General features: G+C 35.6%; 1 protein-coding gene across 1 annotated transcript in view; it reads right to left on the minus strand.

Moving 5' to 3' along the window:
- The window catches only part of CC2D2B (coiled-coil and C2 domain containing 2B), a 138,013-nt gene that overhangs the window by 34,407 nt on the left and 87,321 nt on the right, over positions 1–16,285 (minus strand). The window contains 6 exon segments of the mRNA XM_058298679.2: positions 3,722–3,818; positions 7,598–7,730; positions 8,487–8,587; positions 10,015–10,185; positions 11,223–11,314; positions 14,164–14,256. Coding sequence (XP_058154662.1) covers positions 3,722–3,818; positions 7,598–7,730; positions 8,487–8,587; positions 10,015–10,185; positions 11,223–11,314; positions 14,164–14,256 — 687 coding nt within the window.

Genomic DNA, 16,285 nt, shown 5'->3' on the forward strand with positions numbered 1-16,285 from the left:
GAAGGGGAGCCCCACGCGCAAGGAGTGCGCCCCATAAGGAGAGCCGCCCAGCGCGAAAGAAAGTGCAGCCTGCCCAGGAATGGCGCCGCCCACACTTCCCCGCTGCCCACACTTCCCGTGCCGCTGACGAACAACAGAAGCGGACAAAGAAACAAGATGCAGCAAAAAGACAAAGAAAACAGACAACCAGGGGAGGGGAGGGGAATTAAATTAAAAAAAAAAATCTTTAAAAAAAAGGAAAGATTTGTAACAAGGCTTCAGTAAGTAAGATAGTTTGGTATTGATGGAAGTAGATAGACTCATAGAAGAGAATATAAAGTCCAGAAACAGACCCACACTTAACACAGTTACCATATTTATTAAAAATTACAAAGACCATTTTGGCCACAATGTAATAAAACCAGAATTTAAAAGTGAAAGCTTACAGTAAACTTTTCCAAACATTTGGAAATATGAAAGGATGATAAATAACTGTGGCAGGCTAGTTCAGGGAAAGGGAAGACAAGTCTAAGACCTGGCAGAAAAACATGGCTGCAAAACACAGGGCCCTGGAACCTACCTGGAAAATACTGTGAAGGAAAGACTACCACCAAGGAGGCTGCTTGGAAATCACCTGAGGGAAAGACTGCCACCTGAGAGGCTGCAAGTAGGACCCTACGGTAAAGGAAAAGCCCCGGCTACCCACAAGGGGCTTCATCACTGGACCCCCTGGGGAATGCATGGGTGGGGTAATCAATCAGAGCAGCAAACAGGGACGATAAGGCGTCTGCCTACCACATGGGGGGTCCAAGGTTCAAACCCAGGGCCTCCTGACCCATGTAGTGAGCTGGCCCACGCGCAGTGCTGATGTGTGCAAGGAGCGCCATGCCATGAAGGGGTGTCCCACGTAGGGGACCCCCATGTGCAAGGAGTGTGCCCCGTAAGGAGAGCCCCGCAGTGTGAAAAAAGTGCAGCCTGCCCAGGAGCGGCACCCCACACATGGAGAGCTGATGCAGCAAGATGGCACAACAAAAAGAGACATAGATTCTGGGTGCCGCTTACAAGAATATAAGCGGACACAGATGAACACACAGCAAATGGGCAGAGAGAGCAGACAACTGGGGGCGGTGGGCAGGAAAGGGGAGAGAAATAAATCTTTAAAAAAAAAAAAAAGAGCAAACAGCTGGTGCCACTCTCCTGGACATTAGCAAGGGAAGGAATAATTAATATCTTAACAGGTAACCATGCAAGCCATATCTCCCTCTCTCTGCTTAGAGGAGCCTACACCAAATCTCACTGGATATTTCTGTCCTCTCTCATTTCTCAGCAAGTTCTGTTCTTTCTCCCATTTCTCAAAAAATTCTTTTTACTGGTCTAACTAAACTAGTGTGTTCTTAAATTCCTTTATGTGACATAGCCAAGAACCTAGAGGAATCTAACACTTCTCAGGCTTCATAAATATTGGGTCAAAGGAGAGAAACACAATAAAATTAAATAATAAATAACCAATAATAAAAGTATGTTCTAAGTTGATCTTAGAAGTAAATTCAGTTTTAAAATGTTTACATTATTTATGAGAGGGAGAGAGACTGAATTAAACTAGGCATTCAACACATTAAGCCAGAAGAAGTACAAAAATTATAAGTCTAAAAATAAGAAAATAAAAATAAAGCAGAAATTAATTAGAAAGTACAATGTGTGCAATTAAAAATCAAATTCAATGGTTCTTTAAAAAAACAGACAAACTCTTCCAAATTAAATCGGGGAAAAACTGCACTTGATGGAGTTAGAAATGAGAGGAGGCAAGTAACAACAGGTCAAAAATTATGAGAGGATGAAAAATTATATGCTAATACATGTGAAAATCTTGAAAAATAAAATAATTTTCCTTAAAAAATTTTAAACTGACAACCAAATATTGTATTAATTTGAGATTTTTTTGTAGCTACCGGGCTTTTTGTTATAATTACAATTAACCTAGGCTCCAAAACTCGAGGCTTGCCTTGCCTACTATAGCTGCATTAAGTCCAGCTCTTTGATCCCCAGGGCTAAAAATAGGCCATGTGTCTGAGAGTTCCAAGCCTTAAATTTCCAGCTAGCAAGTAACTAATGAAGAGGAGACTCATGTTGAAAGCAGGAATTAAAAACACAGGAGGGACATAGAATAAAGAGAGGAAAACTGAGGCATCTGGAGAAAGGAAACTTCTTTTCAACTGTGGTCCTCTTGCGTTCAGTATAGCTCTGCTCTTTTATTTAAAAAATGGAATGTTTTGGCCTATAGTTACCCCCACAGCCTCCTTTTCTAAATAGCATACCAAAATCAGCACATACAGGTGTGATAACTAAAACATATGGACCTCATTTCAAAAACAAAGCCAAGCACTTGAAAGAGAACAATTGCTAATTAATTCTCTTCAATTCTGGTTACATGGTCATTGAGATAACTTTTGAGAGAGAAAATCTGCTAGACATTCTTTTGGGTTGTCTATATTTTACCCAGAGAAAACTCACCACCAAATTACTGTTAACATTTTACTTTCAGTCTTTATCAAAAGCTGATAAGAGATTTTTTTAAATTAATTTTTTTATTTTTAAAGAAGCTTTAGATTACATAAATGTTACATAAAAAATATAAGGGATTCCCACATGCCCCACTCCCTTTCCCTCCCACAATTTCCCACATTAACAACATCCTTCATTAGTATGGTACATTTGTTACAATTGATGAACACATATTGAAGCTTTGGTACTAACCATGGACTACTGTTTACATTATAGTTTACCCTCTGCCTACACAGTTATGTAGATTATGACAAAATATGCAATGGCCTGCATCTGTCACTGCAATGTCATGCACGACAACTCTAATGCCCTGAAAATGCCCCCATAAAAGACCCATTATTCCCTCTGTCCTACCTCTGAACCTCTGGTGGCCACTGCCTTTATGTTAGTGATAAGAGTTCTTCCATTGCTAGAATAATAATAAGTCTATAGTAGAATAATAACTAAGAATGTGTCTGAATGTCCTGGAAAATTTGGTTTGAAGACATTACCATTATGTTTTTCCACAGTTCTTGTAGAAGACCCATTCCTGTGCCATACTCAAGATTTAGCTCATCTTCTCTGACTTTGACCCTAACCCATGTAGGTAGAATTAATTGTTCCTTCAATAGTATCACCATAGACTTTGATAGACCTTTATATTAAAGCATTTAATCAGAGCCCCAAGAGAATAGGTACACTGGGTATGCATCCTTATAACATTTATTTTAGCATTTGCTATGCGCTAGGCATTGTGTTAGGTGCTCTTGCATACTTATGTGGAAGATACTCAATAGTTTTAAAAATTAGATTGGATAGAACCGAATTTTAGTCCTGGGAATAATTTGGTCTCTTTCCTGGAAGTCGTGTATTTCCTTTGATCAGCCAATGAGAAAACTGTAACACCTTTTGTTTATTTTTTTGTCTTGGCTACAAGCAAGTTCATATTTAAATGTAAGTTTCAATTGCAGAAACCCACTTCTCCTAAGTTTTTGGTATATTGCTCCCTCCTTCATATGTGGTTTATGATTTCTGTTACTGTTGAACTGACCTGTTATATATTTGATTTTATTGCAAGCTGCTCAAAATCCTTTTTAGAAAATGAGAATATAGATACTACATTTTAAAGCAAATTTACAACTATGTCATTTAATTTGACCTTAGAATTATTTCAAAGAGAATTATGATTATTCTACTTTACCTCATGTTTTTCAATCACCATTTCATCAAAAATGTTGATATATATATTATCTTTTATTTTTGATAAGCTTGAGAAGCTGTAATCATGTCCTGGTGAGCTGCAAATAAGAACATATTTAAATGCTTCATTTTTTCAAAATCCAATTATTTTATAAAAACATTATTCATAAAGAACTATAAATTACTTGTGTTCTTTTCTTCTATAAAATATAAATTAAGCGGAAGCTATGTGATTTGAAGAGTGGCCACACCTTTCATTAAAGCCAGCAAGTGCTTTGTAAATTTTCTCTCATATGGTAATATGAATGAAAGTAAAAATATTTAAATGTCAAGTGGAAAGGTTTTCACTACAGTCATCCATTGCAAACAAATTATCTGGACTGTAGTTATTAGGATTTTCCAACTATTTTAAATTCTGCTACTTTCTGCTAGTTCACCCATGTTCTCATTTAATAAATAGTACTATTTAACCATGCAGATTATTCTCTTTTCTATACTTTTCTCCAAACAGAAATTGGGATTGTGGAGTGCATCTAATTTTGCAAAATAGCCACTGATGTCTCACTTGATTGGGTACAGTTTTGGAGGTAGTTGAAAAGGTAGAGTAATGTATCAGAGCAATGAACTTTCACTCTCAGATTCAGCTTGCATATCAAATCTCAATCAAATCCTAAGAACAATGAAAATAACAACCTTGTACAATAGGTTATTTTATATAGGGAAACTGAAGCTCAGAGAAATGAAATAACTTGTTCAAGGTAATGTCACCAGCAAGTGACAGAGCCCTGATATTGCTCCATTCCTCACTGAATTCAAAGGTCGGGCTCTACTAGATCAACTGCTGCTGTCATTATCTGTTTAAGCTTGTTACTTAAGGAAGCAACTACTATTTCAAAGGATCCCCAACAATTTATGTAACTTTCCAAGACCTACAGGCAATGACAACTGAAAAATGTAGTTGAGTTTAGAGAACAATTTTAAGTTGGGGCTTCGTTAGATTGTCAAGTGATACCTAGGTGACCTTTTCCTTCATGCTGCAATGGCCTAAATCAGAACAGGTGTTTCAATGGGTATTTAAAAATATTATGCTAGCAGGAGAAACTACAACTGTTATCCTTAAGACATTCTCCAGCATGCAGACTTAGTACAGCCCTTAAATCGCTCAAGTCCTTCTGCAAATTATCTTGCATTTTATATTTTACTCAAACTTTCCTCAAACTTCATTACAATTTCTCCTCAAAAGTAGAGCTCATAAGGTTAACCACTATTTACTATTTATTTATTATTACTATCTATTCAATCAGCAGTCAGTTTTATCCAAGTCAACAAAAATGGTAGTTGGATGATTTTGCCTTAGCTGAACCCTCTGCTCCACTTGATTGTATTCCAATTGTGTCTCTCCAAATGTGAGCCTAGAGCTCACTGTTCTAATTCCAAGAATATAAACACTCTACAGCCTCCTTCTCTTTAGTTCACTTATAAGTTCATATATCTAATTGACTATTATATGTTCTCCTAAATCAATTTATTTAATGCAATATATTACTTCTAACTCTAACTTCTAAATATATATACCAACTATTTCCACACATCCATGTATTTTACCTTTATAAAACCTCTTAACCAAGTTCATTTCAAAAATCCATTACTTAACTAAAAATTACACAATACAATATAATAAACTTCTTTTCAATTGATATTGATTTAAAAGGTCAGGTAAACAATTATCAGAGAAGAAAGCAAACCAAGGTTCAGACAGGCAGTCAAATAACAAGGGCTCTGAAAATACAATTGAGCCTGTGCTGGATCAGGAAGAATAAACTTGATTTCCACTAATACCAAATGTATCCACAGCCTCTAAGCCCACAAAATTCTAAGGGCTGATGTAGCCTTCCTACATACAAGATGGCATCACATGTATGCAAGTGATTATGTCAGTCATTCTGAGTTCTCTTAGCATTTGCTGATGGGGAATATAAGTTAAACAGATGATTAATTGTACATATTTATCACATAAAATGAGAGGGAAATCCATCTGCCCTACATATAAGGATAAGTAGTTAATATTTCTATCACTCAAGATAAAAGTAGAGCCATGTTATTTGAAAGTGTTTAGATGTTTGAAGCTACAGATACCTATCATTAGGAAAATCTGTACTCAGCAGTAAAGCATAGGAATGAATGTTAGAGGAGGTAGATATGGAATTAGATCAATTTTATATGTGTCTGTCTTATATGTGTGTGTGCACTGCATCTGTGCATTCAGAATTGTTGCAGAATTGTTCTAATTATATCTGTGTTTTACTCAGGTAGTAAGCAATAGGACAAGATTTTGTTCTATTTTAAAGTCTGACATTAAACTTTTCAGCTAAAAGCACCTTTGCATACGGGGACACTGTAGGAAAAGACCCTATCACTAACTCTTTAGGAAGTGCAAATGGCCTAAAATTTAATGCAATTTGACAGAATTTTAAAGTAAAGCAAGTAAAGGAAGTCTTGTTTTTGAACAAGAACAAACTTCATAAAGGAAAACGATGAAAAACCTAAAGTTCTCTCCATCAAAATATATCACAAAGAAAGTGAAGAGCCAAAGTATTAAAAAAAGAGAGTTTTAATACATGTAACTGACAAAAGGCTTGTATTCTGAATATATAGAGAACTTTCATACAAAGTCAGACAGCATACTAGAAAAAATGGCTAAAGACAAGGAAAGACATTCCACAGGAAAGGAAAGGCCAATGGTCAACGGTCAATGAACTTATGAAAAGAAGTACAACCTCTTTAGAAATCAGGAAATTTAACTTAAACCAAAATGAGAATATCTTTTTACACCAATCAGATGGGGAAAGTCTTTTTAAAACACAAATTATTGAAGATATGACAGAATAGGAACTCTTTTATATACTATTATTGGGATTATATGTTGGTATAGATACTTTAGAAAAACAGTTTGGCAATATCTAGTAAAGTTGAAGCTGAATTCAACCTACCAATTACATTCCTAGGCTTATATTCTAGAGCAGTGGTTCTCAAAGTGTGGTCACTTGACCAGTTGCATCAGTATCACCTGAAAACTTGTCAAAAAGGCAATTGTCAGGCTCTACCACAGACCTACTGAATTAGAAATTCTGGGGATGGGGCTCAGTGATCTGTTTTAAGAAGTGCTCCAGATGATTCTAATGCACATGAAAGTTTGAGAACCACTATTTAGAAAGAAATTCTTGCATGTGTGCTCCAGAAGATGTGTACAAGAATAATCAGAGCAATGCTTGCAAATAGCAAAAAAATTGGAAATAACCCAAATGTGCACCAAAAGGAGAAAGTATAAATTATGGCATTTTTATACAATGGAATACTATACAGAAGTATAAGTAACTATATTACAGCTTCAGGTATGAGCATGGATGTATCTCAAAATAACTGAATGAAGAAACAAAATTGTAGAAGAATATATAAATATGATTCCATGTACATAAAATTGAAGACCATGCACAAGTAAATAATATATTGCTAGAGACATACACCTATGAGGTAAAATTATAAAAGAAGAGAGGGTACAATAAACACAAAATTAATGGTTCTTACTTCTGGGGGCAAAGAAGAGGACTGCAATTAGGAATTGGCACAGAGAAGCCTTCAAAGGCATTCATAACATTCTATTTTTAAGCTGTTGTTAAAAAATAGGTTATCACTTTATTTTATTTTATTTTTCTTCAGAATTTAAACAAACATACAGATTTATTTACATATGAAATATTTCATAATTTAAATCTTGAAAAATTCCATCTAGGTCATTATTTTCAATAAACAGCTCAAGAAAATAATTTTTCTACTGCTCAGTTTTTTAGGAGGTGAGAAAAAATGGACTCCACCTTACCTAAAATCTACTTTAATTTCTTCATTCCAGCATGGATGCGATCCACTTGCAGTATTGGTTTGGTATACTGTGTGTTGAAAAGAAACTTCCACAAAAGGGTGCACAATATCCTGAAACACATATTAAATATTGACTAGGTCTTTGTAATAATTTTGTATAATTGGTAAAGATAGAAAGCTGGGAAATTACTTGGTTACTGGCTACCAATTAGACAGACTACTTTTCCTTCTTTTTCAAACAATCATCATCCATTCATTCATGTAATAAATATTTATTGGTCCTTTTTCTATACCAGGTTGAGTAGTTTTCTAGAATTCTAAGATAAATGAAACTTCCCCTCAAGATTTTCCAATCTTCCAGGGGAAAACAAGCAGGTAAACAAATAATTACAATGAAATATGAGAAATAAAATAACAGAAATATATTCAAGGTATAATAACATTTAGGAGAGGGAATGATTCTCTTTCTGAGGTGAGGACAAGGAGGACTTCAATGAGAAAATATTGTTTGAGCTTGTGTCTTGAAGCGTTAAGTAACAATATGGAATGTGTGGAAGTCATTCCAGGCAAAAAAAAGGACATGTACAGAGACCTGCTAGGACAAATCACAGTACAGTACTGCTGTGGGGTGGAGAGAGAGAGAGGAGGCTGATTAATAGGCAAGATCCAGATTATTTTTAAAAACCTGTAGCCATCCTAAGGAATTTGACCTTGTTCTGAAGACCCTAAGACTAGAGAATGACATGTTTAGAATTATAAAGAAAAACTTCACTGTGTTATGGAAATTGAATTAGAAACCCAGGAGATTAGAGGTAGAGAGTACAATCAGGAGTCTATTGCAATTCAGGGCAAACACAATGAATAATGCATTTTATAGAAGTGTTAAATACTTATCTCATTTAAGATCTCATCTGAGGCTACTGATTTGATTGTTTCTTTAAGTCGGAGACGGGATATCGAGGATATCAAATAAGTAGGCATATCCAAGGCTCTACAGGAAAAACAATACAGAGGTATGTACTTCAACTGATCTATATATTAGTTGTGGTGGGAGTGGGTAGGTTTTGCCTATGCTTATCAAAATATATAATCAGTTACCCTTGATCTTATAGAGTTTGCTTTAGATCCTCACATTGTAGGTGGTTAGAGTTAAATACTTGATAATCACTACTCTGGAAGAGTGACTCCTAAATGCTGAACTATGGACAGGATCCAGTCTATCATAAAGTTTTCAGGGACCTTAGCAAAAGGGGAAAAATAAGGAAAGTGATATTTTAAGATTATATTTCTAGGGAGCATATGTACCTCAAGTAGTTGAGCACCTGTTTTCCCATGTATAAGGTCCTAGATTCAATTCTTGGTACCTCCTTTTAAAAAAATTATATTTTCATTTTTCAGTGTTACAATATTCTTTCTTTCAGAAAATGAAGATTATAGAAAGTGGTGGTGTTATTATATGTCCTAATTTCACAAAAAAGTTAGCTTCTGAAATGTGCATTTGTCTTGAGAATATTCAAGTCTATTAGATGAGTAAGGTGGTGGTTTGTGAAACATAGGTCTTTAAGAGGTTTTAATTATAGATTAGTAGTTGGCCAGCGAAAGGTTTGTTTTTCATAGGTAGAATTCATGGTATTTGATAAATACATGATAAGCAAGTAGCACGCATGTGTGTGTTAAATATAGATAGAGAGGATTACCTAATATTCCTAAGGTATCTGGGTACTAAATATTTATAATATACTAATAATGAATAGTATAAATATACATGAGCAATTAGTATTCATAAGGTCTTAATTTGGCTGCTAATTGGTGGCAGACATTTTGGCCTCATGTATCCTCCACCCAGGAAACAAATAAAACCCACTGAGGGCCTGCCAAAGGGATAAATGAGATCCAATTTCTGCAGAAGTCACCTACAATGACAAGTCTGAAAAAGGAAGAGCAGAGTTTATCTGTAGCAATTCTGATTTCATGAATCATTCCAAGTTTGCTTTACAGCTTTCCTTAGACATTTCCTAACTCAAAGTTAGTGTTTCACCTCATCTTTCCTGCCTTTTTGCTTTCAGTACTGAGAGGGGACAATGGCAAGGAATAGTACTGCTGGCAGCAATGGCTTCAGAAATTCTCACAATAGGGAACAGAGACAAAGAGAAATTATTTTATATAGTATGAGAAAGTGAGCATGTGACAAATATCAAAAAATATACATGTTATTAAAGTTACTTTTGTAATCTCAAACTTCTGAAAACTGTAATGACAATAAGTTTGACTATCTCAATGAAAGTTTCACCTTTCATTTAGTTTATAGCTATGGAGTATTAATGAAGTACAAAATTTCACCAACAGAACAGTATGGAAACTTAGGACATTTACGATAGCTCTTTTATAACTCTTAAAAATTGGTGCATATTGTCCTACCTATTAACTGTTGTTTTCCTGGTTGGAATATTATACGCCCTCAGAATTCTGACAAGAATCTTAATATCTCCATGAGATATAGTCTGTGCTGCAACTTTTTTCCTTTCTTTCCTCTGAGGCTTTAACTTTCTTCGTCGTTCAACAAGCTTACAAACTGCATGTGTCAACTGGCTAAAAAGTAAAAAAAATCAGCCCTAAGATATTGATTTTTTGGTTAATTCTTGTAAATAAGGTCGTTATTCTGAACCATAGTCTCTCCCATTATAGTGGGGACAAAGTGTTGCCTTAAACCCAAAAAAGAAAAATCCTTCCAAGCACTGACCGGAAGTGCTTGAGAAAAATGTGACTGTTCTATGTCCTCTGGGTACATGGTCCAAGAAGAGACATGGACATGGAGAGGAAAAGCCATGAAAAATGTTGCTTTTTCAGAAAATTACTGGATACTCAAATTTTCTACCTGGCTGTGAAACAGGAGTTACTAGTTACACGTGCTGCCAACCCTGGCAACAAAAACACATGGGATTATAGCTTTATGGTCACCCCTGTTTTCTCCCCAGGACTGAAAATAAAACACAAAAGGTTTCAACTTCTTAAACCAATAGAAACCTAACTGGTAATAATAAGGATCTGAAAGTGGCCTCCAGGGAGGCTTCCCAGAGACAAGTTCTTACCTCTAACTTTCATACACAGAACAGTATGGGAATTGACTACTTCAGCAAAGACTTCTTCAACTAACTGCTGCTTGTGAACTGCATTACCTCTGTGCCACTGCGGATGCTTGGTTTTGAAATTGAAAGGGGGAGGTTACAGGTTTAGTGTGTGGCGCTAGCAGCAATGACTTTTCCAGTAGTAGGCCCAAGACAGAAAAACTAAAGGCAGAACTAATTTGGGACAAAGATGATCCTTTTATATTTCTTTCTTTCCATAAACACTATCCATATGAAGAGGGTGAAAAAATATCTTAAAATACTCTATAGTTGAAACATATAACACATAGATAGGCCCAAAAAGCAATTTTAAAATGACCAAATACATTTTAAGTCACTATATCTCACTTGATGCTCTGAAACTGCATCTTGTGGTATGTGACAATATACAAAATAGAGAACTTCTTAGAGGACTTTGAAGGTATTAATTAATGTATTAACTTAAATTATTTAATTTAGCTTACATTTTATAATAAATTTCATATTTAAATTAATATGTACCTTGTAGATACAATTTCTTCATAATCAGTCACAATATCTGATAAGTTAAATTTGTTAACTTTGACAATTCCTTTTATAATCAACCTTCTTATCTACAAAAAAAAAACAACTTTAGAATTTAAAGAAATGCAGATAGATTATATTTTAAGGTTAAGTATTTACAATGCTATTGGCACTATTTTCTACTCTTAATTTTTGCAAGAAATGAATGGCAAGAGGGATTAGATGACTGAAAATTGACCCATTTGCTATCATTATTAAAATCATTCCCAACTCTTAAAGTCACAACAAATCAAGTTCCTTTCCACTTTTTTTCCTTCCATATTTATTTCATTTCATCCCAAACCTTTGCTATCACCTATTTCCCACCCATTCCACATATATAGGGACAAAACTAGTTATCATCAGTACAGATTGCCCAGTGACTCCATTTCTGCAACTGCTATGTGTAATGGATGTGAATCTTGATCCACAAAAGTCAAAGTCAAGAAATAGCATAACATTTCTCTTTATTCTTTGAGTCAATTCTATTCTGACTTAAAGCCATCTGACCTAAAGCCTGGCAAGAAATTCAACCCTCATACAGAGTCATTTCCCTAAACCCTTGTTATGTGCAGAACCTGACAGGTCCTGGTTACTCCCTTAAAATCGCCTTTTTAGCCGGAGGAAATCCCTCTCTTTCTCCTCTAACTCTATCCTTCTCAAAGGAGTTGGGCTCTCAGACATGAAACCAGGAAAAGGCGTGTCTGAAGACAATTTTCTGCTTTCTGTCCTGCCACAAATCATTTCCAGACACAATGTAACTTAGAGCCTAATTACCAGTTTGAATAGGTAGGAAAATAGGTGTGTGCTGGGGGTGGTGGTGGAGGGAAACAGTTAAAACATAGCTCCTAAAAATCATGGTGCCATATGGGCACCAAATTGTTTCCCTTGAAGGTGAACCAGAGCCCTCCTATCCTATTGCCACCCCAACCTTTCTCTCCCTTTCTCGCTCCCCATGGCATCATGGCAGACTGGATTTCATGCTTCTCCCACAAGCCAGGTGCTCTCCTGCCACAGAGTTTTCACATGTTAATCATCAGATCAGAATTCTTCCCCCAGAAAACGTCACAGATAGCTCCCTCACCTCTTTCTGGTCTTTTGTTGAAGTGTTCTTCTCATGGGCTTTCAAAACTGCACCATCACACACATACACACACATGTCCTTTTTCTTACTTTGTTTTTCATAGACATATGACTCTCTAACAACTAATAATGTTTTGTTCATTATCTGTTCCCCCCCTCCCCCAACAAAATATTAACTCCACAAGGGCAGGAATTTATTCTGTTTGGCTTACTGATGTATACCCAGTGTCTAGTAAAATGCCTGGTTCGTAGCAGGTGCTTGGTAAGTATCTATTGGATAAGTTAATGAAAGGGATAGAAGGAGGAGATGTACTAGCCTTCAAATGCAAACGTTTCAGCAAAATTTTACATAGTAATCCTTGGGACTGTTGGGACTCAATTCTTTACTGCTGCTATGCTGGCCTGAGCTTCCAGTGATCCCTGTACCACAGCAGGAATTTTAATGCAGCACATAATTCATTGTCACATGGAATTCCTCCCACAGTAGGATTTAACATCTCAAAGGACTCCAGGAGCAAACCCTTCCAGTATATGTAATTACAGCAATTATTTTTGGAATCTGCCAAACTTGTAGTTTTAAACTATCCTCAGACAGCAAAGAAGTCTTCCCAAGTTGAATTCCAACAACAAATTTTTCTTGAAGCGCCTTCCCAGAATTCCTCTATGATGTTCACGGCATCCTCAAGATTTGCTTTCTGAATCCCCTTCCTGATCCTCCACTATTCTGCCTCTTGGGCTCTCCCATACATATAAAAAAGAAATGATAAGAAGGAAGTGTGTTCTCTTTTCTTAAGGTCAAGAACAGCTCTTTACTTCACAAAAGAGAGGAAAGAATGGGTAGGAGGGGAAGGGGTGAGTAGGGAAAAGTACCTGCCAATGTTAAAAGGGGCCTTTTCATATCTAGAACAACTACAGTGGTCTACATTTCCACTACCTTATAATAACAGAGTACAAACTAGTCTAGCACTTGACGTTTGATTTCAGTTGCCACTCACATCTGAAGTAAAGCAAGGCAGACATTATTGCCTGTTTTTATTCAAGAAAAAAAGTAGGACTCAGAGAAAAGGTTACTTGCCCAATGGCACACAGGGTAAACAGAACGGGTCTTGGGATGCCTCGCTGGGGCTCTTCTAGCTATGCCATGGTTGCTTTTCATCTATCCCCATTAAATATCTGGAGTGTACCTCTTACATCTTTTCATGGCTCTTTTTGCTTCTTTTCAACTTACCCTACAAGGCTGCTCTGGCCAGCAAAGGCCATGCTCTTAGATGAGATCCTCCTTTTGCAGGAGTCTTAGAAACTATCTCAGCCCTATAGTTTCTATACCTTACTTCATTAATTTTGCAAACATTTATCAGCATTTTTTGAGTGAAGGGCCCTGCACTAGGCATAACAGATACAAAGATATAGTCCCTGCACTCCAGAATTTTAAAGTGGAGTGATGAAGCATCCATGGAAAGAAATCGGGAGTAAATTCAGAAAGGTAATCAACCTCAAAACTGGCTAAAGTTTTGCTACATTATTCTGTAAATTTTTAATATTCTGCTTTGTACTGAAGCACATCTATTTCTCTAATCCTTTTTGTCTGCTTTTGGTAGCTTCTTCATTCCTTCATCTCCTAAATTAATTTGGCATATGGCATTATGAGCTTACACTAATGTAGAGTACTAATAATAGTGGAAACTGTGCTTGTGAGGAAAGGTATATGGAAAGTATTTTTGGCATGATTTTTCTGTAAAACTATAATTTTTCTAATAAAGTAAACAAACAAATGAAAATTTAAATGCAGTTATTTGATAAAACTTTTTGCTGTTACCTTTTTCAAAAAATTGGCAGAACTGATCCTCTGTGCAGTAATAGAATTCACGTCTGAAATGGATATATCATTCTCTATCTGACTTTCATACTCCTAAACAGAAAATTAAGTTAAATTTCTTGAATGTAACAAAAGAATTCATAACAAATAGTGACATGCTGCAATAAAATATTAACTATTCATTTTATTTCATATGTAAGATGGTATTGGTAACACTCTAGAATTGAGAATAAAATATATCTTTTGGATTCTCCCACTGAGAATTAGTTAAAAATAACTTATGACTATATTGTATTTGCTTTCAGGATGAAGTCCATTCATCATTCAAAATAGAGTAATGATTGAGAAAATATTTTTATATTGAGAATTCTTCATGTATGCATTTACCTGGGAATTACTAAAAACAAAACAAACAGGAAGTAGTACAGTATGGTGGTTAAGAGCATGGTTTTGGAGGCAGACCGTCCTGGGTTCAAGTTAGCTCTGGAATAGAATAACTGTGTGTTTGGGAGAAAATTGATCTGCGGTCTAGATCTCAGTTTCCTCTTCTGTAATAATAACAATAACAACAACTATAACATTGATGGTGGTTGTAGCAGTACTAGTAACGGTACCTTACAGCACAGGGTGCCTATGAGACTTAACTGAAGCAATATCTTTAAAGGACCTGGCACATACTAAGTAAGTAGTTAATATGTGTTGACTATAATCAACAACTTTTACTATGTAGTTGGTATAAGATTGTCAGGATGCTTCAGCTATATAATTTAGGATAAATCTGCATGCTATTTAGGCATTTGTGGTAGATATTCCTAAAGCACATGAAACCATTTTATTTTATAGATATTATTAAAGGCAACAAAAAATAATGAAATAGATACTTTAAAACTTTCAGCCATGAGTAAATTTCCATTATCTTAGAGTAAGCTATTTGTTCTTTTAATCATCTAAGAGAATTCTTACAATTAATTCCATTGAGAGTAATATCTTTTACTTAAGGACATATTGTATTAGTATTTCATATCATTTTATTTACTTTTAAAAGTATTTATTTGTAGGAGTTACTTAAACCTCTTGGATATTAATATTTTTTATGTATTACAAGGATATTTTCCTAATCTGTAGTTTTAAATTTTAACAATATCAGATTTACTGATCTTTTTCTGTTTAGTCTGCACTTTTTTTGTCTTATTTAATCCTTTCCTACCCCAAGATTTAGATAGCCACCTAATATTTTTTAATAAATTTTACATTTAAAGCGTTAACCATTATAAGAAATTGCAGAAACGGTAAATAGAGTTCCCAGTTTCCACCAATGATAATATCATACAAAACCATAATATACTGTCAAAACCATGAAATTAATGTCAGTATAATACAATCAACTAAGATACAGACCTTATTTGGATTTATCCTTTTTTTCAATTAGAGAAGTTGCAGGTTTACAGAAAAATCATGTAAAAAATAGTGTTCCTATATATCCCCTACCCCTTATTAACACTTTGCAATAGTGTGGTACCTTTGTTACAACTGATGAAAGAATATTAATATTGTACTATTGTCCTTAGTAAACTAAGGACATTAGAGTGTGTTTTAGTTTGCCAAAGGGTTACTGATGCAAAGTACCACACAAATCTGTTGGCTTTTATAGTGGAGATTTATTTGGGGTAAAAGTTTATAGTTCTAAGGCCATGAAAAGTCCAACTCAAGGCATCATAAGATGTGCTTTCTCATCAAAGTCAGCTGCTACGTATTGAAGCAAGATGGTGGGCCATCTCTGCCTGGTCTCTCCTTCTCAAGGCTTCCTCTCTCAGGCCCAGCTGCAAGCTGGCACAGGGCTTGTTTCTTAGGGCTTCTGATATCAGTCTTGACTGTTCTGCTCACTTCCCCATTTCAGTTGTAAGCTATGAGGCAAATGGGTCATCTCTCAGCTGTTTGAACCTTGTCACATGGCAGGATCAAAAATGGCAGAGCTCTCTCTTCCTGTGTCTGTCTATAACAGACACAGCAAGCGTGTGGGGACTCAATCTGTATCAGGCCTGTATTTAGTCCCATAAAAAGTCCTACAGCAATTTTATCAAGTAATCTAATCAAAGGCCCATCAACTCAATTTAATACAATC

This window comes from Dasypus novemcinctus, chromosome 6 (genome assembly GCF_030445035.2).
Source record: "Dasypus novemcinctus isolate mDasNov1 chromosome 6, mDasNov1.1.hap2, whole genome shotgun sequence".
In the NCBI taxonomy this organism is placed as follows: domain Eukaryota; kingdom Metazoa; phylum Chordata; class Mammalia; order Cingulata; family Dasypodidae; genus Dasypus; species Dasypus novemcinctus.